The sequence below is a fragment of the Daucus carota genome, chromosome 5 (genome assembly GCF_001625215.2).
Source record: "Daucus carota subsp. sativus chromosome 5, DH1 v3.0, whole genome shotgun sequence".
Lineage (NCBI taxonomy): Eukaryota > Viridiplantae > Streptophyta > Magnoliopsida > Apiales > Apiaceae > Daucus > Daucus carota.
In genome coordinates, this window is record NC_030385.2 from 27,697,495 (window position 1) to 27,722,437 (window position 24,943).

The following is a 24,943-nucleotide window of genomic DNA, read 5'->3' on the forward strand; positions in this document are numbered from 1 at the left end:
AAATGATTAAACTATTTAGGAAAGAAATATGAAAGTCTTAAAACAAAATTTAGCATTCTGAAGAAGTTATTAATGTTGAAGAATGTAGATGAAATTATTTTTTTATGTTAATATTGGATTAGTTCGGTTCGGCTTTCCCTTGTTCGGTTAATATTGATATGAAGAAAATATCAATTGATATTTTCTACTTAATTCTTTTTCGAATATGAAAAATTAAACCTCTCCAGAATAATATTGCAATATTGCGCAAGTAAAATCATTTCTACATACAAGCTTAGAGGGATATGGATCGCTTAAAAGAATTTACACGATTGAAATCGAGTATCGATTATAGATATGGTCGGATTCAGCTCAAATTCAGAACTACTCGTTCAATATTTGTTTAATTCGTTCTGCTCCAAATTCGAATTAAACTGATTTTAGTTTATTCATATTTCATTTGAGAAATTGACAAAAGAAAAAAGAAAAAATTGGTCAAGTTCGAATATTATATGATTCTGTTCAATTTGAATAAATATCAAATTACTCAATTTCGTATATTTCAATTCAAAATTGTGTATGATAATTAAAGAATTAAGAATACTTGAATAATCGTTTACTATAACTAAAGTACAATCATTTATAAATAGTTTTTACTCTATCCTCCTATTACTTAGATGGGAGATATAGTATAGGCACACGTTTCATTGCTATGTGCAGTATAATTTTATGATTTATTTTAAAAAAAATTCTAAAATAAAAATTTATTATTTAATATTTAGAGGAGAAAAGAAAAGTTTTAAAAAATAAGTTATGAAATTATACATTATATATCACTTAAAATACATGTCAAGTAGTAAAAAAAATCGTAAAGAAATAAGATTAGCATATAAAATAGATTAATACAAATATTTTTCATATTATGTGTATTGTATTAATAATAAACAAAATTACGATTCGAAACTAATTTTTTTTGGTGTGCGTATATATATATATATATATATGAGTGTTTTCAAATTAATTGAAGTACTTTAAATATGAGTGGAAAAATCAGACCCGGTCAAATAATTGGACAGGAAAACGACCCGTAAAATACAAATTTGGGTTAAAAATTTTGAGATTTAGGTTGATTTTAGGTTGGCCAAATTACCAAAAAATGGATCATTTTAGGGTTAAATTTGGGTCGCTCAAAATTGACCGAAAATTATGTATATATAAGATAAAATGTTACCCCTTCTATATGAAAGTATAAATCGTTTGATTTTTTAACACACTTTTAAGTTCTTTGATTTACTCTGATTCATTTTCTCTGTCCTGGCCGGAAATATAGACGGATTCATACTCCCTCCGTATCAAAATACATGTCCATTTTAGAAAAAAAAAATTGTTTCAAAATACTTGTCCACTTCAACTTTCAATGTAAATTTATATTTCCAAAATCAACTGTTCTTCACATATTTCAAATTTATATTTCCTAGATCAATCATACACCACATATTAGGTTCAATTAATGACTTAATACACTTCTTTTTTCTCAAAATCCACTTTTTTTAAACTATGTGATTTTTTGAAAGTGGACATGTAATTTGAAACGAAGGGAGTAGCAGTATTTGGTTCTCTCCTTTTTTCCTGTCAAAAATCGAAGTCTTAAAAATCTGACCGTTCGCCGGTTTAAGTCTTGAAAATCCAAAGGGAACTCATTAATTAGTATTCTAGGTCAAAATCAAATCAAATAATTGGAGAGGTGCAGTCAATTTCATGAATAAATGTATGTGTGCATATATCGCTGTCATAATGTCATGGTTGCAAATGTTTTTCCGTTCTCTACGACAAGAATGCATAAAAAAGGACAAAGTAAACTCAGATTGTTAACGTGGGATTACACGGCAATTCGCAATAATTAAGGTTTTGCTTTAGCTGGTAGGAAATGCAATGTAAAACTAAAAGGCAACGTAAAGTGAAATTTATGATGTAAACTATAAACTCCCAGTTTTTAATAATCAGGGTTATGCTGTTTAATTAGTCGGTGTTATGATATGAGTGGATGACTTTTGATTTTTCCCAAAACTCTTGGCCTTTTGTTTACCCTCCATAATATGTATGACTTTTAACTTTTCATATGACTTGTAACTTACATTTGATGGCCTATATATATAAAGCCATTTGTATGAGTTTGTTATATACTTGAGATGAACAATGTTTCCTCCATCTTTCTCTCTTGTCTTGCTCTCTCAATTTCGTTTCTACATATATTATTATATAACACGTTATCAGCACGAATCGCTTTCACTTTGTTCTTATGTTGCACGTCTCATTTTTTCTCTTCATTCGGATTTTGGTGTAAATTATTATCAAGAGGATCATGGTTGAAAATATCTATAGTTAATCGACGAGACTCATTTCGCTACAAAGATGAAGTCATTCTTTCAATGTAAGAGGACTCACTTTTTGGAGTAACGATTCTTAAACTTAAAAGAATCATAAGATCATTAAACTGTAAGATTTTAAGGTACGGCTCCCTTGACCATTCTTTCTAATTTATAGTTTTATCGAAATGTATATATTTGAGTTAAGCTAGTTTTGCATTTCTCCAAAATTCATACTAAACTTGTTTTACAAATGAATCAAATTTTCTTAGAAATTTCATAATAGTCTCTTAATTTTCCACGACCTTAATTGTCTAGTATGCTTGTGAATTCATCCATATGCATATATTGATGATATGACCTTAGGAGATAAGTACTCTATAGTTATTTATGCCTAGCTTGGTTGATTATATTAATGCTTAATCTTAACATGATTGCGTGTCTATTTATTGATTGATGTGATATTAAAATGTTCTTTTTATATATGATGAACATCTCTCATCTCTCATGTGCATATATTATATTCCCAGTGATCATATTTTATATGCTTTTAATTAGTTACGTTGGATGATCATAGAGTTCTATTAAGTTACCCCCAATTATATGTGAACTTTACATAAATCATGGTGATTGAATCTTGTACTCTTGAAGATATATATGCTTAGTTATTAATGTGCAGAATGTGATGATTCTTAACTTGTGATCTCTTAAATTATTTTATATATGACAAATAGGATATAAGGAAAATTTAGATTATGCATTAGTGATCAATTTAATTTAATAATGAATAAAAAAAAATTATGAGTTATTAGTGACTCTCTAATCTAAAAATTGTAAGTGGTTAGTAGATAATAAGTCATTGTATGTGACCTTTTAATCCAAAGTCCGTCTCCCTCAAGTCATTAGTTACTTTAATATGAGTTTGTATTATATTAAACTCAATTATTATAATAAGATGCAAACGGATTAGTGGAATAACCAATATTTGTATGAGTGAGACAAAAGATTTCAATACCTCTTATTTGAGATAAATCATGTGTGACCTTGTATCTAATTATTGTCAATGAATTCACGATTAATATATGCTACCAAAGTCCTTGCATACTTTTGGTCTGAGTAAAATGTTTTAGATACGTACTTTGGGATTTACGTAAATTATTTCTAACTCTTTTGGATTTGATAATTATCTGAATTTTAGTAAACTGTTTTGGACCTTTTTAAAATTGGATGAAATATTTCGGATTTATGTTCTCGACTTTCTTGGAATATGACTATTTGTCTATAATTCATCATCAAATCTATGAGGTCATCTAAAATTTTGAGATGGTCAAAATACATGTATTATGATTTGGAGGTGATAACTAGTGCATGCACATAAATTTCTTTTATATTAAGTTGTCTTGCTCACATGTTTGAATATATTATGTATTGTGCATGCTTCTAATAACTAATATTTTGAAATCTCTCTATGATATTTTTTTTGTAAATGATAGAATTTCAATACCACTACGTGACTTTAAACTTGTAGTTTATTTACAATTAGTATTTGTGAATGAGATTCTTATCTACTTGAGCTAAATGATGAAGATATTATCGTCAACACCTATTTGACGTAATTTTTAATGGATTGCTTGTAAATAATTGTAACCAGAAGTTGCACATAACAACCAGAAGTTGTCTCTATATAAAAAAAATTTCCTTTATTTTCCATCACACATTTCTGATATATTTAATTTCTGAAGGATGAAGGATGTCAATAGTAAAATTTGATATAGTTAAACACTTGATTACATTCCAGAAGAATGATATATTCAAATTATGAGTTTATCCGAAATGATAAAATATCCCTGAAGGATGGATCAATATAATGAACAATATGATGTTTAGGTTTAATTGAATAAATATATATAACAGTATCCCGAAGATACAATGTTATGAAATTGGGTTGTTAAAATCATGAGCTGATATTGTGACTAGTTGTATTTTATTAAAATTGAATTATGGATATAAAGATTATGTATTGCGACAAATGACACCCATCCATTCCTTAGAATAAATAAGACAATATTAGAAAATCAAAGACCATGTCTGTAGCAATGGTATGATATTACAAATAGTTTTTGATCGTATTCTTACCTTGTGTATTAAAAAAATATTTCCCCTGAATGAGATAAAGATGTCCGATATCAATACCAAATTCTAATATGAGTCATTCAAAGGGGGAGTATTATATAGAATGTCTCATTATATATTCTTCTAAATATAAGGCTCCCGAAGAGCATGTATAAGGCTCCTGAAGAGCATGTATAAGGCTCCTGAAGAGCATGTATAATGCACCTGAAGAGCATGTATAAACCTCTTGAAGAGCATGTATATTTTATCATAAATATTTTACTCTAGAAGAGTATGTATATTATTGATGTAACTATATACTCTCCCAAACAATTGAAGTATATTTTATATAAAATTACTAATATTGATTTTGAAGTAAACCAGAAGTTTACTGATAACTTTATAGTCGGGCATGACCAATTAAGCCATCAATTAATGAAGATGCAAACAGTAATTGAAATTTATATATGAACTTTTGTTGAAGAACCTGCAGATTCTTCTCAGTGATACATATGTTATTTACTTGTGAGGCATAATTAATCACCAGTAAAGTAATAATTGTGATTTTTTAAAAATCTTTCACTATAGTATAATGAGATATTTTATGAAAAATATGATTAATTGATTATATATCAAGTTATTATAACCTCGCCACATTAAGTATGCGAGATTCATTATTTAGAGTATGTGCTTATATAATGCTGGTGAATCTCAAAGTGAGTATTATCTTATCCATGAATATTGTTGAGTATTTTGTATCATTTATTTATTGATTTGCATCATATACAAATTTTCATAATTTCTCCACCAGATAGTAAGATCGATTCCACAATTGAATATATGTTACATATAAGTGCATTTATTTATGACTTGATTTAAATCAGGGGGAGAAAATAAATAGCTGGTGAATATTTTAAGAATGAATTATCATTGCCTCATCTTGATCCTCAAAATGACAAATATGAACCAGAAGTTCATAAGATGATTCATTCATATATCTGATGACTAGAAATAGTGACTATGTCACAAACACCGGCTACATATGCTCCATTGATATTAATATTATAGAAGGACAACCTCAAGATACGACTATGTCTAAAGAACGCCTGAAGCGTGATAGGCAAGTGTGTTCCATATCTTATAAAAAATGATAATAAATATTTGAAAAGGAGCAACGATTGATGATGGCTGGATTGAGAAATCAATAACTCTTGAAATATCTCCAGATGAGATTATAGACATGGCAAGTTAGAGAACAAGTAAAAGTGTCCAGGATTAAGACTAGATTGAAAAGTCAATAACTTTTGAAAGATCTCCGGAAGAAGATGTGACAAATCAGAGAAATATAAAAGTAGTGAAAATATCGACATCTTGATATATTATGTCATGTCCAGAATAAAATGGAACCACAAATCGTATCGACGTCGATATTATTTATAGAGCTTGAGGTTATGAGTAATAATGAGGATCATGAAGCAGAACCCGTTAGAAAATATTGACAAATTTGGCCAAAGAATAAAGGACATAATTGAGGCAATTATAAAGAAATTTATTTGGACTGGTAGTCCTTCCACACCTGAAGTTATGAAAGTAGTGCGCCCTATGAATTATTATCTCTTAAATAGAGAAATTTTTGAAACTGCAGTTCACACACCTAAAGGTGTCAAGTCAGTGGGATATGAATGATTATTTGTGTGAAACAAAATGAAGTTTCAGAATTTATAAATGTAAAACTCAGATTATCGTACAATGACCTTGTATTGGTTATGAAGAGAAATGTATCTTGTGGTGGATATGATTATTTGATTGCTAAATAATCTTAGAATATGTGTATGATTTAATCTAAGTTCTATATATGACCCACTTGACAGTGATTATCCCAGAAGGATCTTAACTGCCAGAAGCAGTATAACAAATTCTCGAGAACATCACTCTCCTCAAATTAAAAGGGGATTTTTGGACCAGTAGTCCGATATAAAATTATTTCCCAAAGTAAATGTTATCATTATATATCGAATTATAGGTGACAACTCATAAAGTCTCTGGCCAGAGCAGATGGATACTAGAATGTGTTTCTAGTTGACATTAAAATGAGTTGCACCTCATAACCAAAATACGTATATGTTGTCTTTTGTGATGAAACTTTTGGTGAATATATTGAAATGAGAATTGTATTCTTCTAAATGGATGATATATTGTTATACGAAAATCCTGGAAGGATTATAAATACATGATAGTACACTGACCTTTATGAATAGTTGATATGAAGAAAGTTTCGGTTCTGAAGTACCGTACTTGACTAAAGTAAAACATGTTTTATTAATTATACATGTCTTAAATTAAGCATATTCTATTTAAACATGTGTGAATTCTCATGTTACATAAGTATAATTTTATTCGATCTGCACTAACATATCTCATAAGGATTTTTAGTTAATATTGCAGGAGCAAAGTGCTTATTTCGATTTTGATAACGAGGGATCTGCAAATTGAATATTTATATAGAGTACATTGGAGATTTTCTTTTGTTGTGAAATAAATTATTGCAGGCAGTATCATGTGCAAGGAAGGGTACATTAAAGATTTGTTCATATGGCACTTCTCACCACTACTTTCAAGAAATCAGTACACAAGATCGGGATGCGCATACTTCAAAACATTTGCTAATTTTATAATCATATCTTGATGAGGGGGAGACATAAATATTGTACAACTCATGTACTCTTTTTCCTTCACTAGGGTTTTTCCCATTGGTTATTTCCTAGTAAGGTTTTAACGAGGCATGATGTTGATACAAGTCATCCAAGGGGGAGTGTTATGATATGAGTGGATGACTTTTGATTTTTCCCAAAACTCTTGGCCTTTTGTTTACCCTCCATAATATGTATGACTTTTAACTTTTCATATGACTTGTAACTTACATTTGATGGCCTATATATATAAAGCCATTTGTATGAGTTTGTTATATACTTGAGATGAACAATGTTTCCTCCATCTTTCTCTCTTGTCTTGCTCTCTCAATTTCGTTTCTACATATATTATTATATAACAGTCGGTTGTTAGTGGGATTAATTAAAAGAAATATGTGTGATTAGTTACGATTAGTATATCAGATGATAATATGCATTGTGTCGAAGCACGATTTGCCGCGAGAACAACATTTACAAATTTCTTTTATCATACAATAGAATATTTGTATTTATAGTGCTGGAGTTTTGCGCGTTAATTTCTGCTTAGTAACGAAATACTCAAAAGCTTCGCTTATCAGATTATATCTCCTATGGTATAGGATGTCAATTTTGTTACCTAATTAATATGTTATTTCTTATATATTATTATAAATTAAATAAGTTACATGATTATAATAAAATAATAATGAATAATATTGGAGAATGCATCTATCCGATTCGACAACCCTTCATCCAATCCTTATTGAAAAGTGAGAACGAAAAATGGAAAAATCTTATGATACTGAAATTTCTCGCCCGTCCTCCTTTTCATTCTCTATCTTGCTCCCCCAATTCTCATGTAAACTATATAAGAAAAAATTATGCATAAATATCGCATAAATTATTAAAAGTAATATAATTTTATATGTACTTTTATTCTCTTTTTGATTTTTATTCTTACATATTATAATATGATTTATTAATGATAATTTTATGTTTATTTTTTAATTATATCATAATTAAATATTGATCATATTCGAGAAATTAATTAATTTTAAATTTTTTTTAATATATTAAAATTAATTTTTTTTTATGTAATATATGATTGAAAAGAAAATATGATTTAATATATATTGCATTTAATATAATAACGAGACATTTATCATTGATCAAATTGGGGGACTTTAATATAAAATTATTTTTGAGCATAGTTGGATAGCTGAAGTGGTTAAGAGTTTATGCTCTGTCGTCCCGGTGGCTATAGCCTATAAGTCATAGATGTAAAAAAAATATTTGTTTAAAATTTATATTTATGTTTATATAATAAAATTATAAAATAATATTGAAATAATCCATACTTAAATTTATATGTTAAAAAAATTGTTTTTATTTTAAAAATAACCACTCCATAGCAGCACAATAAAAACTAGTTTTTCATAGCAAATGAGTGTTACTCCATAATCGACTCAAGTTTTTCTTTTGATCAAATCGATAATCGACTCAAGTTGACACAAGGACACACAATGTTGATTGCAGCAACTTAGACAGGATACATGAAAATAATACCTAATACACCCAAGTAACAACTAGTCCACAGTTCTAAACTGAAACACATCAATTAATTCTGCGACAATTCTTCCTAACTTCACCATTAACACCAGTAAGAGGACTCACATTTCCCATTTTAACCATAGACTTGGCAAACTGATGAAAGAAAAGGACCTCATCCATAGCATAACTCTTCACCAATTCCATTGTCTTGCGGATATTTCCGGTTAGAAGAACTTGATCAGATGTTAAAAGTCCTTTTCCCCACAAAATGAGCTTAAAGTATGTGTTATCAAATCTAACGGGTGACGCCAGGTCCAATGGAGATATGTTGTTGTCACCTCCACTTTTTGGACAAACAGTTTTCAGCCCATTGTAGTATGTTCTTTCTAGTGTTGCATCAGGCTGGTTATTTCCATTTTGGTTGTATAGCCTTTGCTTAAATGTCGCGCAACGTGCCTTTCCAATGGTGTGTCCTCCTGCCACAACATGTGCAATGTTAAGCCATAGTCATGTACAAGTCGAAGGCTGAAGCTGTGTAATCATGTAAATGAGTATATGAACTAACCAGAGAGTGCAACGAGGTCTACTTCACTAAGGCCTTGTCGTTTGAAGGATGTGATGAGGCTCTGGATGGTTGAATTTGGAGCAGGAATGTTGGTGTTTGCGCCACTTAGGCTTGCAGTCCTCGAGTCTTTCCTTCCTAATGGCAGTTCCCAACTTGGTCCACCACTCTGTAAAACGCAATTTGTTAGCTTTCTTTCACAAAAATCTAGTTGCATATGCATTGAACAAGTTGCTTACTAGTACGGTGGAACCACGAGCAGAGAGAGCAAGAATGTCTGCACATGAAACAGTTTGAGGACATGCTTTCTCTAGTTTAGCCTTAATTTCATCAATCACTTTAAATCCTCGGAGGGAATTCTTGTTTGGTCCTGCATTCTTTTCACTGACTATTGCGGAACTATCATCCAACAATACGGATGCATCACAACCCTGCAAAACTTGAAAACTAGTTACAAATTCCAGGACATCAACTTCACAAGCAATAACGTTAAGAGTGTAAAATTATACGTACCTGAACAAAACAGTCGTGGAAGTGAAGCCTAAGAAGAGATGCAGCCATCCGAGGATCATCAGCAATGGCCTTTTTCAGGACAGACATGACAATGTCGTTAGCTTGAGGGCATGTAAACCCGTAATACTCTGGAAAAAGACCAGAAAACGTCCCTCCCCCATGATGACCACCCCAACCAAACCCGAAACCTGGGAAAGCCATGCACAGAGTGGAAGAAAGCAGAGCCATAACTAGAAAGCTACAAAATACTTTAAGTGAAGCCATTCTCATAAGTGATCAAGACTACTGGATAAATATTCAGTGAATGATGAGTTGATGACTATGAAATCTACACTGCAAGACTTATATAGACACCAGCAAGGGATGAAATCAATTAACCACTCCCCTAGTGAACCAAATCCTCCGAAAGAATATATTTTCTTATTACGGTCTAGATAAGACCATGTCAATACTATTACAAGACATGTTTGTCGCAAGTATTCCATTTCAGGAAGGGAGACAGGTAAAGAGAGGGTACCATAAGAGGTTTTGGTTTCAGTTTCAACTGCTCCAAGAACATATATGTTCAGGACCCATGTTACAACTGAGTAATAATTGATCTAGTATGATAAGGTCAATGTGGGAGTCACTATCCACCCTAGCCAAGCGGCAGTACCCAACTTCTAGCCTTCCAGGAAATTTTCTAACAGAGGCACAACTGCCCTTCAACAGAATACGCAACACACATGTTATCTATAGCAGAATTGAAAATGTAGTTCAAGAACTTTTGATACAATGATCAGAGGGCTTCTAGAACACTCAAGAGTAACTGTCTTCTAGAACAGTGAGATATCCAATAATTTCGTGTCACTCGAGTCCCGAAATAATAAAGGAATATGTTCTTACCATATTTCATATCTTATTTCAAATATCCGCTCAAAGCGAAAATAGAAATATATTCTACGTAGAGTTTTATGTGTTTCAGAGATGCATTATCCGAATACACAGCACATTGATGTATAGGAAAATAGGTGCATTATGCAAATACACAGGCCGCATTTTGTATGCTGATTTGATATTTTTGACCACTATTTAGAATTTATCCTTTCAAGTCTCGGACACTCAAATATGAGATCTTTGTAGTTCTGTCAATTAAGGCCTCATTTGATAACACCTTAACCAAACCATTTTAACTGGACGAGTAAAATTGTGTGGTTCAGATTATTTGTTTACTGCATCCCGTGGCTGGACGAAACCAAAAACCTTCTGGACGACTGGATCTTAAAATTGTAGCTTAACCGTTGAGAATACGGACCAGGTGAAATTCCTCTCTTTAGCCTACAGAACGTTGTTTTTCTTATGCATTAAAAATATTGTCATATTATAAAATTTGATATTATATATTTATATTAAAATTTTAAAATTATAATATAATAATAATTATCTATAATAATTCTACAATTAGATGTAGAGCAATATATTGATTTTATATTTTTATTATGATTATTAATATTTTCATTAAGTTTTATTTTAACGGTCCAATGTCACTATAATTAATAGAATATTAGAATATTTATATTTTGAATGCATAAGTTGTAAAAGCATATTATTATTCAATAATGAAAAGAAAATTTACATATATTTTATATGTATTTAAAACAAGATTTGTTTTCAGAAAAGTAGAAGTTTAAAACAAGGTTTAATGACCGTTTCACTTTCGTTCACAAAGTTATGCCACCCAGATTTGTGTCTTCCAGAGAATATAATCCAAATTTATCAAATGACCCCTAATGACCGTTTCACTTTCGTTCAGAAATTCATGCCATTCAGATTTGTTGTCGTCCAGAGAATATCATCCAGATTTATCAAATGACCCCTAAGAGCAGACTACTTTAACATCAGTTTTACAGGGTAAAGTAAAACCGTTTTTCTACCTTGTCTATAATATGATGGAACTAGTCAATGAAGAACAGACAGCAGATAGACGCGTATTTCTTCAACTTTAATACCTTCTTTTTGTGATGAAGTGAAGAGTAATATTGCAAGGTAGGATTTAAAACACTGTCAATATTATTAGCACACATTCAAGTAAGTTACATTGGTATAACACCTAAACCACTGAAACAAAGAAAAGGTTAAAAAACTGTATAACACTTGTAATTACAAATTTCAGAGAAACCTAACTTCCTTGTACTCTTCAAATGTTTGTATTGACTAGTTTAATTGTTACATGATTTTCTATCAATTACATTTGCATGTTATGGACTTTTGAAATTTACATTTAGCCTAGCATATTAGCATCTTCTCTGACGTGACCATACAGAGAGGATGCCATATAAATTTGTTTGTATAAGTAAGGAGATTTCTTCAATGAGGGGATCATCAACAAAGAAATTTGAAACTATTGTACACACATTTGCCTCAATGGGGTTAGAAGCCTTGCAAACCGCAGGGGAACATGTGCCCTGACCAACGTCCCCCTCTCTGTATATTCCTGTAATCGTAAACACATTTATGATCAGCATAATGTAGTATAACAGTAAATTGTTTGGCATTAAAGCAGGTGAAAAATTGTTTGGCAAATCTAAAAGCAGCTTTTCCGAACAGCAACTTTTAGCGCAAAAGTTGCTTTTAAGAAAAGCAGGTCCCTCATGCTTTTGGAAGAGCTGTTTTTCAGCTTTTGCGGGAAGATGTCATAAATTTCAATATCATACCTCACAACCAGCCGGAAGGAGAAAAAAGTAAAACTGACTGCCGTCAACTGTGTAAGGAATCAATGTGGGCACTACAGATTGTATGGATGCAGTTCTACTCTTATTGTTTTGGGCTAAGTTTCACAGGGACTTAACACATATTTTCCGAGTACATGGCATAAAAATTAACCTTATTTAAAACTTTATTTTAGCGCACCTAAATACTTAAATAGCTCAACGAAATCACACAGAAAAGAGTAAAAGGCGTTTACAAACAATCAGATATAAATGTCAATCATATTATTCACCATTAATGAAACGGAACGGAATACTTACAGCTTTCTCAACCATTCCAACCTGATGTATGGTATTAAGGAGTTCACCTTTGTCAAATGGAATCAAAGCTTCGACCCATACCATAGAATCCTATTAAAAACATTTATATAAATTTTAAGCATTTGTTTTAACACGGGAAGAAATAAATTGGCAGGATCCTGGCATCACAGTCATTCAAAAATAAGAAATCAAAAATTATACTCCCTCTGTCCCGTTTTAACTGATGTTTGACTTTCTAGCACGTATATTGAGATGTAAAAAAACAATATCTACACTTAATAAAATAATTCAATTCTTATATCAAATAAAAGTTTAGGTTCTAAACTTTTATTCGATATAAATTTTATAAAAAATTATTATGTTTAGATGTGACTTTTTTAACATCTTAAAATACGTGTAAAAAAGTCAAAAGCAGTTAAAATGGGACGGAGGGAGTATATATCAGTACTGAGCACCTTCAACTTGTCATGTACAGCGTTGCAAAATTCATCCATTCCTTCACCAGTTAATGCAGATATGCATATTGTATCTTCCTTCTTTTTAGCTTCTAACTTGATCCGTTGAGGATCACTAGCTTTGTCAACCTGTCAAACATTGTAACCGTCAAACCATGATTAGCTAGAATCAGCAGTACAACACAGACTCACTGAATATATGTTCCATCACAGAATGGGCAAAAAACAGGAAAAGTGATGTACACTCTCCCTGTACCACTTCAATCCATAATAGTACGACCTATATCCTTGCTAGTCACACACTTCTTAACTCAGACTTTTTTATGATACACCTTTTCTTGGATTGGTTATGATAAAAAGGAATATAAATAATATGAGGATAAACTTGAAAAAGTAACAAGATTCACAATTGCATAGAGAGAACTAAATTAGCAACGTCAGTGCTCGGTAATAAAATGATTCTGAGATCGAGTTGATACCTGGCCATGATTAATCACTGGCAGGGGACAACATAAATGACCAAGGTTGACAATAATCACTACAATTATCAAGTTGAAGGAAACAGGAGGAAGATAAAAAGGCTCAATGCCATCTGTAATTATTCATTCAATAAATATATACAATTCACACTTCGTGTATGAGTAAAATGCATGCAGGGAAACAAAAAAAGAAAATGAAACATACTTCATTGACATGATATGAAACACGTGGATATCAGTTACTTTTCTACAATTATATCACTAATAATCATACTTGCGACTCTGATATGAGAGTAAAAAGGTATAATTCATCACCTATGATCTATGACAACTGAAGTATTACACTTCCATATTTCCTAGTTGACCATTATTTTTGCTTGATAACTTATAAGATATCAATTAAGAGATCCATCATTTTCTCCATCAAAATAACTTTCTTTTAAATAAAAGACTTGCAAGAAATTTACAATTTATTGAGTTGGGTTTTTGTATACCTTGTTCCAGACAATTAATTTCGGAATCGATGCCGTATCTAATTCTGAAAGAACCTTATCCACTGCATCTATCTGTTGCTCCGCCAGAGGATGGCTGGACTTCATAACAGCGGATAATGAGAAAATCATTCAGGAAAATAATAGATCAAATATGATTTTTTTGACTGTACCTAATATCCACGACATGCACCATCAGTGATGACTCTGCAATTTCCTCTAATGTTGCTCGGAATGCAGCAACCTATAAGCATGTGAAGGATCAGATGTGATAATTGAAATATTAAGGGATGTGATTCTTCAGCAATTGAGCAAAAATAAACATTCAAAAACAGAGTATTGACATTAAAGTTTAAAGTGCTAGTATGCTTACAAGTGTAGTTGGCAATTTTTGGATGAATCCAACAGTATCTGTAAGAAGAAATTCTTTCCCATTCTTCATCTGGACAATTAAACAATAAATTACTCGTGTTGCCAACAATAATGATAATAAAGTTACAACTGCAAATCAAACCATGTCCAAGTAGATGTAGTAAATTAAAATGCAAGCTTTATTAAACACACTTACTCAATTGTCGGGATTTTCAAATAATAGTGAATAAACATGAAGACCTTTCGAGCATTGAACTACAGATGAAACTTCATGTGCATGAATATTGTATTCTTTTTGTTTTGTGCCCTTACCTAATGAAAATCTTACATTTAATGCTTACTGGAGACTTGAGGGCGAAAAGAAAAATGCGCTTAAATTAGAAGTAAGAAGATCGTGCATTACACGCTTACTCCAAATTTGGGTAAGGTAAAAAAAAATTCACGTGTTCCAATACAAACACTCATATTCAAGTCATATTATAAAATTATAATATAATATTAGGTACTACTATATTCACCCTTCAAGTTATAGAAAAGTGGAACAGTTGACATTTGTTTTTTACTTGACAAGATACGGTGTAACATATGAAAGTACACTTTCACCAGAAAAATACTCCACCAAATGTTCACATATTTTCACACAGACCAAGAGAATATGCCTATGTGTTTCTTCCATAATACTAACCTGTACTCTTCGTGTAGTCGGATCAAGTGTAGCAAACAGCCGATCCTCCGCGAGAACATTAGCCCCTGTTAGTTGATTTAAAAGTGTACTTTTTCCTGCATTTGTGTAGCCAACCTAAAGATACAAACGAATAAAACAATTCGCAATTTTTCAGCCATCATTTCAATACTGAAAGCACTGAAATACAATTTCCTTACCAAAGATACAACCGGCACAGGTACGGAAACTCGTCTGTTCCGGTACTGCTTTCGATGTTTCCTGACAGATTCTAGCTCTTTCTTAAGGGTACCAATCTATGAACACAATATGATACCAATTGTCTAGTCAATTTCCATATATAAATATATCTTATGGATGATAAATGCTTGGCAGAAAAATAATTACAGAAGCATAAAAAAAGCACATGGTAACGAGTGCATAGATCAGAACAATAGTCTAGATATGGGGTGAGAGTGCAATCTTATACTGAACTTCCCTCGTCCATGCGTTACAAGACAATCTCAGGAGTAACACGAAGTATAATAAACTGGTATGTAAAGTCTCAATTTGGCACAATGTCTATACTAGGGATTTAGATGCTTGATGCATTGTGAAGATGTTTGCTTACTTGAGTACGTAGAATACGCTTGTCCACTTCAATCTGTTTCTCACCCATACCTTTCACCTGTCCACCAGCTTGACGCTCAAGATGCGTCCACATTTTTGTTAGTCGTGGTAATTGGTATTCCATTTGTGCCAATGATACCTGAAGAGATGATAATATTTTTAGGAGAGCCATGCCAAAGGTTAATGAACTTATTTTAAGATCTGATAAAATTGCCTGTAAAGCCGCTTCACGTGTTGCTGCTCGCTGGTCAAAGATATCTAGGATGAGAGCAGTGCGATCACAAACTCTAACATATCCACCAAAGGCCTTTTCCAAATTACGCAACTGTCTGCAGGTGGAATACTCAAATCAGAAATATACTGTGCTTTCATATGATATTGCATTTTCATTACTAGGAGCAGATAGTTTCCTCAGATCGATGACATTTAAAATCAGAAAAGATTCATGCAGGTACCTATAAAATTTAACCAGTACAGAATGGTCTTTAAAAGCATTGGTGCGTTGCAGGTCTGACTAAATGCACTTAGACTGGTAACATGTATAAGCGAGTACTAAACAGTTAAAATTCTCTTGCAAGACAAAAGATGCCAAAGATTCTTCTACAAGCACAGATAGTTACTATATTACCCAAGGAGCAGGAAGAAAAGGGTAACATTTGTATGCACCGGAGAAAAACAATCACTAGAAAAAGCACTGGCATAAAAGGATTATAAAAAATCAGCAAACCTGTTTTGTAAACCTTAGTGGCCGTGACATGGTACAAGTTGCAAAGACAAGAAGCTGGACTAAAGAACACATTGTAATTTAAATGCCTTCAGGTTTTCAATATCCATGATCAACATATATTCTCTGTAATAGTTTTTACATGTTATATTACTAAATTTTATATGAACTGAAGCATTTGGCATTAAGAATCCGGAATGTAAAGATCAAATAAGTTTTACTAGTGATGAATCATGAGATAACTTGTAATAGACAAAAAGTAGCACTAGAGTACTCCGTTTTTAAATGAGGGAAAATAATAAATGAAGCTAGTATCGTGGGAGTCAAAACCGACCCTGGTGAAAGCTCGTCATCAAATATTACAGTCTCAACATCTAGTGCTTGAATTGCAGTCTTGATTTCTGCAACCTTGCCTGATCCAATGTACGTCCTCGAGTTTGGAGTAGAGAGTCTGATAATATGACAAGTAAACAAATTAAGTGAGATGGTTCACCACATTGAAATTACTGGATGAACAGTTTAATAACCAAAATGTGTAAATACAACAGAGATAGTTTAAAGCCTTTAGATTCGGAATCCACATACGACCACTGTAACTAATAAGATATTTATAAAGATCATCCTGAAATGAATTGGGGATCGCTTAATTTGGGATGGAGGAAGCACTAACTTTTGATAGGTGGAATCAACAACCAATAGTCCAGCAGTGTCAGCCAGCTGCGCCAGTTCCTTTAGTGATTCCTCTATACCAAATGCATCGTCCTTGTCACCTTTTTGTGTGACACCAACAAGGTAAGCCTTCTCTTCAAAAACCTGGAGTTTCCATAGCAATGATATAACCTCTACATTAGCAATAGAGGATCCGTGAAGCAGCAGCCTCACAAGTACAATTTTAGGTTGTGATGGTTGAAAGGTTTCATGACACGTTTCTGTAAGGAGCACTTTTTAAGTAACAGCCTTGATAGCTAATGTCCCTAAACATCAGCATGACTTGAACTATATTTGTTAAGTAAATAGTCATAATTCTCATTCCTCCAATCCATCCATACAAATTAGTCCATAAGTGCTTCATTGTCACTTCTACTCATTTTCCAACAATCCTCATCACTAAAAGTTCGCACTCTCAATCTTTGTTAACAATTCTACATTCCGAACACTCTAACCGAAACATTACATTATCACAATATTAATTCATTATTATCCAAAAAGCACCTCAAGACTACAAGCTACCATACAAATTGAATAAAATTCAGCAAAATTAACCAAACATAACAAAAAAAAACAACCAACCTCTCTTCCATTACGCAGCTTAAACCTCGTATCATCATCGTCGTCATCTTTCTTCTTCGAAACTCTCTTCCTCGGAGTGCTCTGTACTTTCTCCTCTTCCGCAACTTGTTCCACCTGTGTAACTAAGGTATCATCCACGACGACTTCAGGGGATAGAATTCCAGCTGCAGCTCCATCCTGTACAGCTCTGATAACGCATCTGTGAGCGGCGTGTTTGCGAAAGGGGAAACTTATGTTAGGGTTTGTATAATTATCAGAATTACAAAGTGACGATGATGAAGATGAAGGAATTAGAATCGATGAATTAAAGAAGCAGGATGTCATTATATATCCAGTGCTTTCTGATCTTTTCTCATTTAATTTCTCACCGTTAAGCCAAGTTTAGCCTACATGTATTTATATGTATATCTTCTTTTCTTGTACGGACCTAGCTATCCACTCCGAAATTAACTAAACTATGAATTATACTCTACATAAAGTGTGTGTTCATAAAAGATTATACTTACGAGCACGATCGGATAGCCCAGTGATTAAGGGTTTATCCTCTGTCGTCCCAGGTCAGGTCATGGGTTCGACTCTGGCTCACCCCGAGAATATCTTCGAACAATACTCACTTTGTAAGGCTATAAGCCATATTAGTCACAAAAAAAAAAAAAGATTATCCTTACTAACCAAAAAAAAAAAAAATTATCCTTTATTTATACAAAACTAATTTTCTTCTTATATATATTGTTTAGATATTTATTTTTCAATATTCTTACCAGGAATAAGATCTTATATTAAGCTCAGTATTGAGCAGCATCGTGATCTTGTATTAGACTTGATCATTATTTCAAAAAAAAAAAAAAAAAGACTTGATCATTATTTATATTATATGATTTCGGTTAATGTTAATGAGTGAAAAGAAATGTAATGAAATTTGAAATATATTATCGTTGAAAGTTTTAGATATATCATCTTTATAACTGATTATCACTAGCTTTCTTATCAAAATTTTCATCGTCCTGCTTCTACAATTTTTCTTTTTATTCTTAATCTTTCCTTTCCATCGTTCTTATCAAAATTTTCATTTCCTCACTGTCATAACACAAGACCAGTGATCAGTATACTAGTTAGCACGCATACTGAAACACAACTTTTAGAAATAGGCAGCAACCCAGTAATCTGCAACGTTTCGGAAATTCTGAACTCTCAGTGCTGTAGTACCAACACTAAGACAAGAGATCCACATTATTTAGGTTAACAAAATGATGAACTTCAACTTTACCAAGGCGACCGCAAGACATATATGTTGATGGTACGATATTGTCCACTTTGGGCCTAGCCCGCACAGCTTGTTTTTCGGCACCTCTCAAAAAACCTCTTACTATTGGAGTTGTTATGGCTGGCTTATATTTTAGCTTTATTTTCCTTCCACAACCGATGTGGGACAACTCCCAACAACAATATATAGTCATCAAAATTTGGAATTACTAAATTACTGAAATTTCCACAAAACTTGTTAACATGGCTAGGGCCTAGCTAGGGCCACTGTTGGATAATCCATCACACTCTTGGTCTGTTGTTTCCACCATTAAGCTTACACTGGACTCTACATAAAAGACCAGTGCTCCATAGTTCACAAAATATTTGTCGTATACATGAAGCTGACAGCCTGAAGTAATTTCTGATATACACAAGGTCGTCGTACATGATACATGTATAGATGTGACGATAAAGCTCCAAGCATGATACAATGGATGGCAGGTGCAGTACCAATAGTAATGGTATAAAAATACAATTAAATTAGCGAATCTGGAATAAACGCATCTTACTCTTTGCATATTCATTTGAGAAGGATAAAGAGTCATTTCAGAACTTATTAGGCTATTACTCACTCCCTTCTGTTATCAAACTTATACCACGACTACTATTACTATTCACCTAAAGTAAGAACTTATTTACAGAGCGTAATGGAATAGCCCAAGTGGTAGGTTCTTGTTTCAAGTGAAAATGAATACTGCTTGTTAGGATACTTAGAGTACTTTTTTATATCTTTAGATATAAGCCAATTTAAATTCTGCCAGAGAAGACAAAACTATATATTCTGATCAACTAATTATAAATTGATGGTCTGTATGTGGACTTTGTATAATTAATTGAAATGTTCATTCATTATAAGAAAAGTTAGGGTAAAATATGCCTTGTCCTGTGGCCAAGATGTGCTTGGGATCAAACTCCATTTTGCGTCGGTAGAACGTGGACCACTTGTCTCCAAAATGTTCAATCCATTCTTTCTGTGTTGTATAGTGAGGTAAGTACTGTTTAATTTTGATTCCATTATCATCGCAGAATTTCAAGATTTGACGGTTCTGATTGTTTAGGTACTCTAACGTTTGAGAGGAGTCCCCATTATCAAGTGCAGATCTGAGAAAAGCAACAAGGTAAAACACTTCATCGTCGGGTGTCACTGCTGAAGTCCTTTTCTCCCACCTGTACACAGAAAGTAAATGTAAGAAAGTTACGTATAATTTCTGAAACATGTGAAGAATATTTCAGTCTTGTGAGGTTCTGCATACCATATTCAGCACCCTGTCCATTTTCTGCATGAACTTTTCTTGCACTTAATAGTCTGTAGTACTATATTTTCCTACTGGAATTAATCACATTACGACATAGTTAACGGTTAACCATCGTTCCTTATAATTAATTATAGGTCCCATCCCCCTTTGATTGCTAGACAGATCTTTCTGCATATGTTGTTTTCACTCAACTTTATATACTAAGAGTCTAAGACCACCACAAATGCATCATATCAATTGCCATCTTGTCTTCCTACCTTCACCAATAATCACCTAGGCTTGCATAATATTTTGAGAGTGTGCATGCAAAAAAAACACGTCGACCTTATGATAAAATCGAACTCTAAAATCCCACTCTGATAATTGACTACGACTGCATTAGCTTTATGATTTGTATAGTTCTAAATAGAGTGCTCATCTCTGTGCTGGTATATAGATCGATCAGTTTTTCAGAAGGCGAATAAAGTTGATGGATCCTATTCTTTAGGACTATTTGTACATTTGAGATATGGAGAATCAGATATACTCTTACTATTAGACTATCTGGAATTCCTAGACCTCGGAAAAGATAGATTTTCTTGGTCACGGTTCTGCAAATACTTCTAGAATTTCAATATAAAAATCAATTAGATGTTTTCTCAATACGAGGACTTACTTGTTTCGGTTAATTGGGTAGATAAGGATGGGTCCTTGAGAGTGGTTACCCAGAATGCCCTTGAACACCCCTTTATCAAACTCTTCAACCCTGGATTTGGGAACAAACAGGTTTAGCCATGGGTGAGGGACCTCCCACAAACCCTGGGACCGTAGTTTCAGTTCCCCTTTATGAACCCTGTCCAAGAAATCCACGTACGGGAGGTCTGTTGTAGAGGTTGTTGCTGGTATATAATGCAATCTCTTGAGCAATGCTTCTATTTCCTGCACAACACCCAAATTACTAATGGAGAAACACTTTATTTTAAATATTGACACTTATCCCTAATATTCTTTTCTGTTTCTATAAACTTCTAATCAGAAAAAAAAAACATCGTAAATAGCAGGCAGTACTACAAAAAAAAGAGATACAAAAGGCCAAACTGAAAACAGTCTATCTCTGCTCGATCAGTTATGTCAGAGACAACGTTGTTCTAATGACATGGCAGGCTTATGGCCACATTAGCTCATATCACATGGCAGGCGTATGACCACATTAGCTCATATGACATGGCAAGCTTATGACCACATTAGCTAATAACCGACCAGTTTTGACGGTCGGTTTTGCCATGTTTTTTTTGTAGTGAGGGGATGGAAGAACAATTATGTGCTAGCTTCGTTATCATATTTAGCAGAATAGTTATCTATACAAAATAGTTTTACATTTAGATTTGGAAAGTAAATTATTAGTTTTTCAATTTATTGGTATGCCAGTACAGTTTATATCTTATTACCTATACAATATACATATTATGGCAAAATGATCACTGGACCAAATTCACACAAATATGTATGTCTATAATATTATTACCTCATCAACACTATTGGCATTGGATTGCTGGTAGTTCTTCGCAATTTCCAGCCTATATAACACACCCCCGTTAGCAACACCGACGAGGGAAGAGACATTGCCAGGTGATGCGAAAGAAGACCTCCAATTATTAATTAGACCAGCATGGTCCACTACAACAGAACCTTCAATATAATCCAACTTCTCTACATCCGGGGATTGCCCATGCAGCGAGATGAGGTACTCTTGGTCTTGGGTAAAAGCCGAGAAGTTTGAATACACCACACGAATCCATCTCACCTGTTTTGTAACTTATAAGTAAAGAGAAAAAGATAAAGATTGCCAGATTGGTATATGCACTAATTAGGAATGGAGAAACAGACAAGACGAAAATAGCTACTTACTCTTTGGGGAGAAGGCTCAAGAGCAATTCTCGCTCTAGTGATGATCCCAAATTGGCCTAATCCACCAAGGACCGCATAGAACAATTCTGAGTTTTGTTTCTCCGAACACGTCTTCAGCTCTCCCTTGCCTATAAACAGATTTGTGAGCAAAAAAAAGATCCTTAAGAAAATTATGATCGAGGGAAAGTACACTGACCTGTGACAACATCAAGCTCGTAAACATTACTAATCTGAGGTCCATGTCGAAAAGCCTGTCCACTAATCCCAGCATTCGACAAGGTACCACCCACAGAAAGATACAAATAATCTGTCCACGACTTCGGTGCAAGTCCATACCCTAGCGTCGAATTAAGCACATTTATCCATAAATCTCCTCCCCATACATCTACGTACTTCAACTTCTCATTGATCCTAGCTGGCTTAGTAGGGGACCCGCTCATCCGAATCACTATCCCGTTTGAGGTCTGCGCCTGTCCGTTAACTGAATGTCCATGGCCTCTAGCCGAGACCGTGAGTCCCTGCGTCGACTCGTAAACTGCCTTAACCAGCCTGGCAATGTCCTCAGCTGAATCAGGGTGGAAAACTGCCAGTGGCTCAGCCTGGCTCTGGCCACCGAAGTCGTGTGAAACGGATGCTAAGTCATGTTGGTCGAAGCTGAGCTTACCCTTGATTCCGAAAGAAGGAATGTTGGTTGGGTCTAGGATTAGGATCAATCCAATTGTCGTAACAAAACCATATAGAGCGAGTGTGAAGAAAAACTCAAGAGCCATCGTTTGTTTGGAATGTAGATTTGGAAGAGTTGATATGAGTTTAGAATAAAGCGTGATTCTAAGGAGTATAAAAGAGCAGAGAATAAAGAGAGAACACAACTTTAATAACAGCGGGCCAAAAAGAAATGGAGTTAATGATGATATTTCGTACTGAAGTCGCAACTCTTGTCAGCTAGCTAAGCTAGCGTGAGGAGTCATGGGACTTACGTATCGGGTTAATAGGCAAAAAAATCACTGAACTCATGGTCAACTTGCAGTTGGGTTATTGAACTCAAAAAGTTTGCAAACGGATCACAGAACTAAATTTAAGTTGCAGTCAACTCACTGAACTAATAAAAACTAGCATTTAGGTCATTGTGCCGTTAAGAATGAGTTGACTTTAACGGAATCCGTTAAAGATAATAATAAAAAATATAAAAAAATTTGAAAAAAATATAAAAATTCAATTTTCTCAAAAAATTCTGAAAACTTAAAAAAAAATCTGAAAATTTTGAAGAAACTTTAAAAAATATGGAATGTTTTTAAAAAATATGAAAAATGTAAAAACTTCGAAAAAAATCTAAAAATTTTGAAAAAAAATTCAAAAATTCAAAAAAATCTGGAAATTCAAAAAATATACCTAAATTTCCGAAGTTAAAAAAAATTCAGACTTTTTCCAAATTTCCAGATTTTTTCGAAGTTTTAAATTTTCAAAATCGAGTTTTTAAAAAAGCGAATTTTTATATTTTTTCAATTTTTATTAACGGATTCCGTTAAAGTCAACTGATACTTAACGGCACAGTGACCTAAATGCAAATTTTTATTAGTTTAGTGAGTTGACTGCAAGTTAAATCCAGTTCTGTGATCCGTTTGCAAACTTTTTGAGTTCAGTGACCCAATTGCAACTTGATCATGAGTTCGGTGATTTTTTTGCCTATTAACCCCTTACGTATCTATAAGGCCGAGTTTACTTGAAGAGAGTTCTTTGGCAAGTTTGCTCAATCTAGCTCATCCTTGTATCCATATCCAAACGGCTAATTTAAGACGTTAGTAAAAATAAACAGCTAATTTTGCTGATATTTATTAGTCAAAATATTGTCTCAATTTATCTGTCTTGTTTGATTTTTTACGGTCAAATTGACCAAACTTTGACGGATAATTAGTAATAATTCTTAGATGATTTTGAAAATCGAGAAAATACATTTTAAAATAGAATAGATGTAGATTCTACTAATATATTTTTTTATAATTATTTTATATATATAAAGTTCAGTCAAAATTTAGTCAATTTGACCATGAAAAGTCAAACAAGACAAATAGATTGGGACGGAGGGAATAGCTAATAGTTATCAAATAAAAATAACTAATTTAATTCGTAAGCCAATAACCACAAATTGTAAAATAGAACCAAAATAACTAACCACAAATTGTCAATTAATAGAACCAAAATAATATTTTGATAGAGCACGATTGGATAGCCCAGTGGTGGGCTTATCCTCTGTTGTCCCGGGACACCCGGGTTCGACTCTGGCTCACCCTGAGAATTATTAGAACAGATACTAATGTGTAAGGCATATAAGCCTGCATTGTCAAAAAAAATAATATTTTGATACGTATACGTGCTCCAAGATTAAATTTTAACATAAATCTGAATATTGGATCGGAAACTCAACACAATCAAATTAAACCGATTTCTATGTGACAAAAAAAAAACGATTTCTAGAACTCTAATAAAGACCGGTTCAAATAGACCACCCGAGTAAAATACGAAAAATAATAATTTTCTTTTCACAAAATGAATTATGGTTTTGTCATTGTGTACGTAGAAGTAGTTTAACAAGCCGAAAAGCTTGTGGTGCTGTGGATACTTGCAAAATTTCAGAT

The 24,943-nt window shown here is 33.0% G+C and overlaps 3 protein-coding genes across 3 annotated transcripts; all 3 read right to left on the reverse strand.

Moving 5' to 3' along the window:
* Positions 1-8,535: 8,535 nt before the first annotated feature.
* LOC108222048 (peroxidase 9) lies at positions 8,536-10,842 on the reverse strand. The gene is made up of 4 exons (XM_017395936.2): positions 9,753-10,842; positions 9,479-9,670; positions 9,243-9,408; positions 8,536-9,153 (listed from the first exon to the last, which is right to left on the reverse strand). Exons 1-4 carry the CDS (start codon positions 10,020-10,022, stop codon positions 8,741-8,743), a joined length of 1,041 nt encoding a protein of 346 aa, XP_017251425.1. The 5' UTR covers positions 10,023-10,842; the 3' UTR covers positions 8,536-8,740.
* A 938-nt stretch (positions 10,843-11,780) lies between these two features.
* LOC108223745 (uncharacterized) lies at positions 11,781-18,298 on the reverse strand. The gene is made up of 13 exons (XM_017398146.2): positions 17,863-18,298; positions 17,243-17,385; positions 16,907-17,023; positions 16,063-16,177; positions 15,850-15,987; positions 15,440-15,535; positions 15,243-15,356; positions 14,559-14,627; positions 14,359-14,429; positions 14,189-14,282; positions 13,216-13,344; positions 12,761-12,850; positions 11,781-12,225 (listed from the first exon to the last, which is right to left on the reverse strand). The coding sequence occupies exons 1-13, from the start codon at positions 18,184-18,186 to the stop codon at positions 12,133-12,135; spliced, it is 1,593 nt and encodes a 530-aa protein (XP_017253635.1). The 5' UTR covers positions 18,187-18,298; the 3' UTR covers positions 11,781-12,132.
* Positions 18,299-19,929: 1,631 nt separating this feature from the next.
* On the reverse strand, positions 19,930-23,185 carry LOC108223746 (cytokinin dehydrogenase 5). Its single transcript, XM_017398147.1, has 5 exons — positions 22,507-23,185; positions 22,311-22,438; positions 21,928-22,206; positions 21,079-21,341; positions 19,930-20,334 (listed from the first exon to the last, which is right to left on the reverse strand). Exons 1-5 carry the CDS (start codon positions 23,078-23,080, stop codon positions 20,010-20,012), a joined length of 1,569 nt encoding a protein of 522 aa, XP_017253636.1. The 5' UTR covers positions 23,081-23,185; the 3' UTR covers positions 19,930-20,009.
* Positions 23,186-24,943: the final 1,758 nt, after the last annotated feature.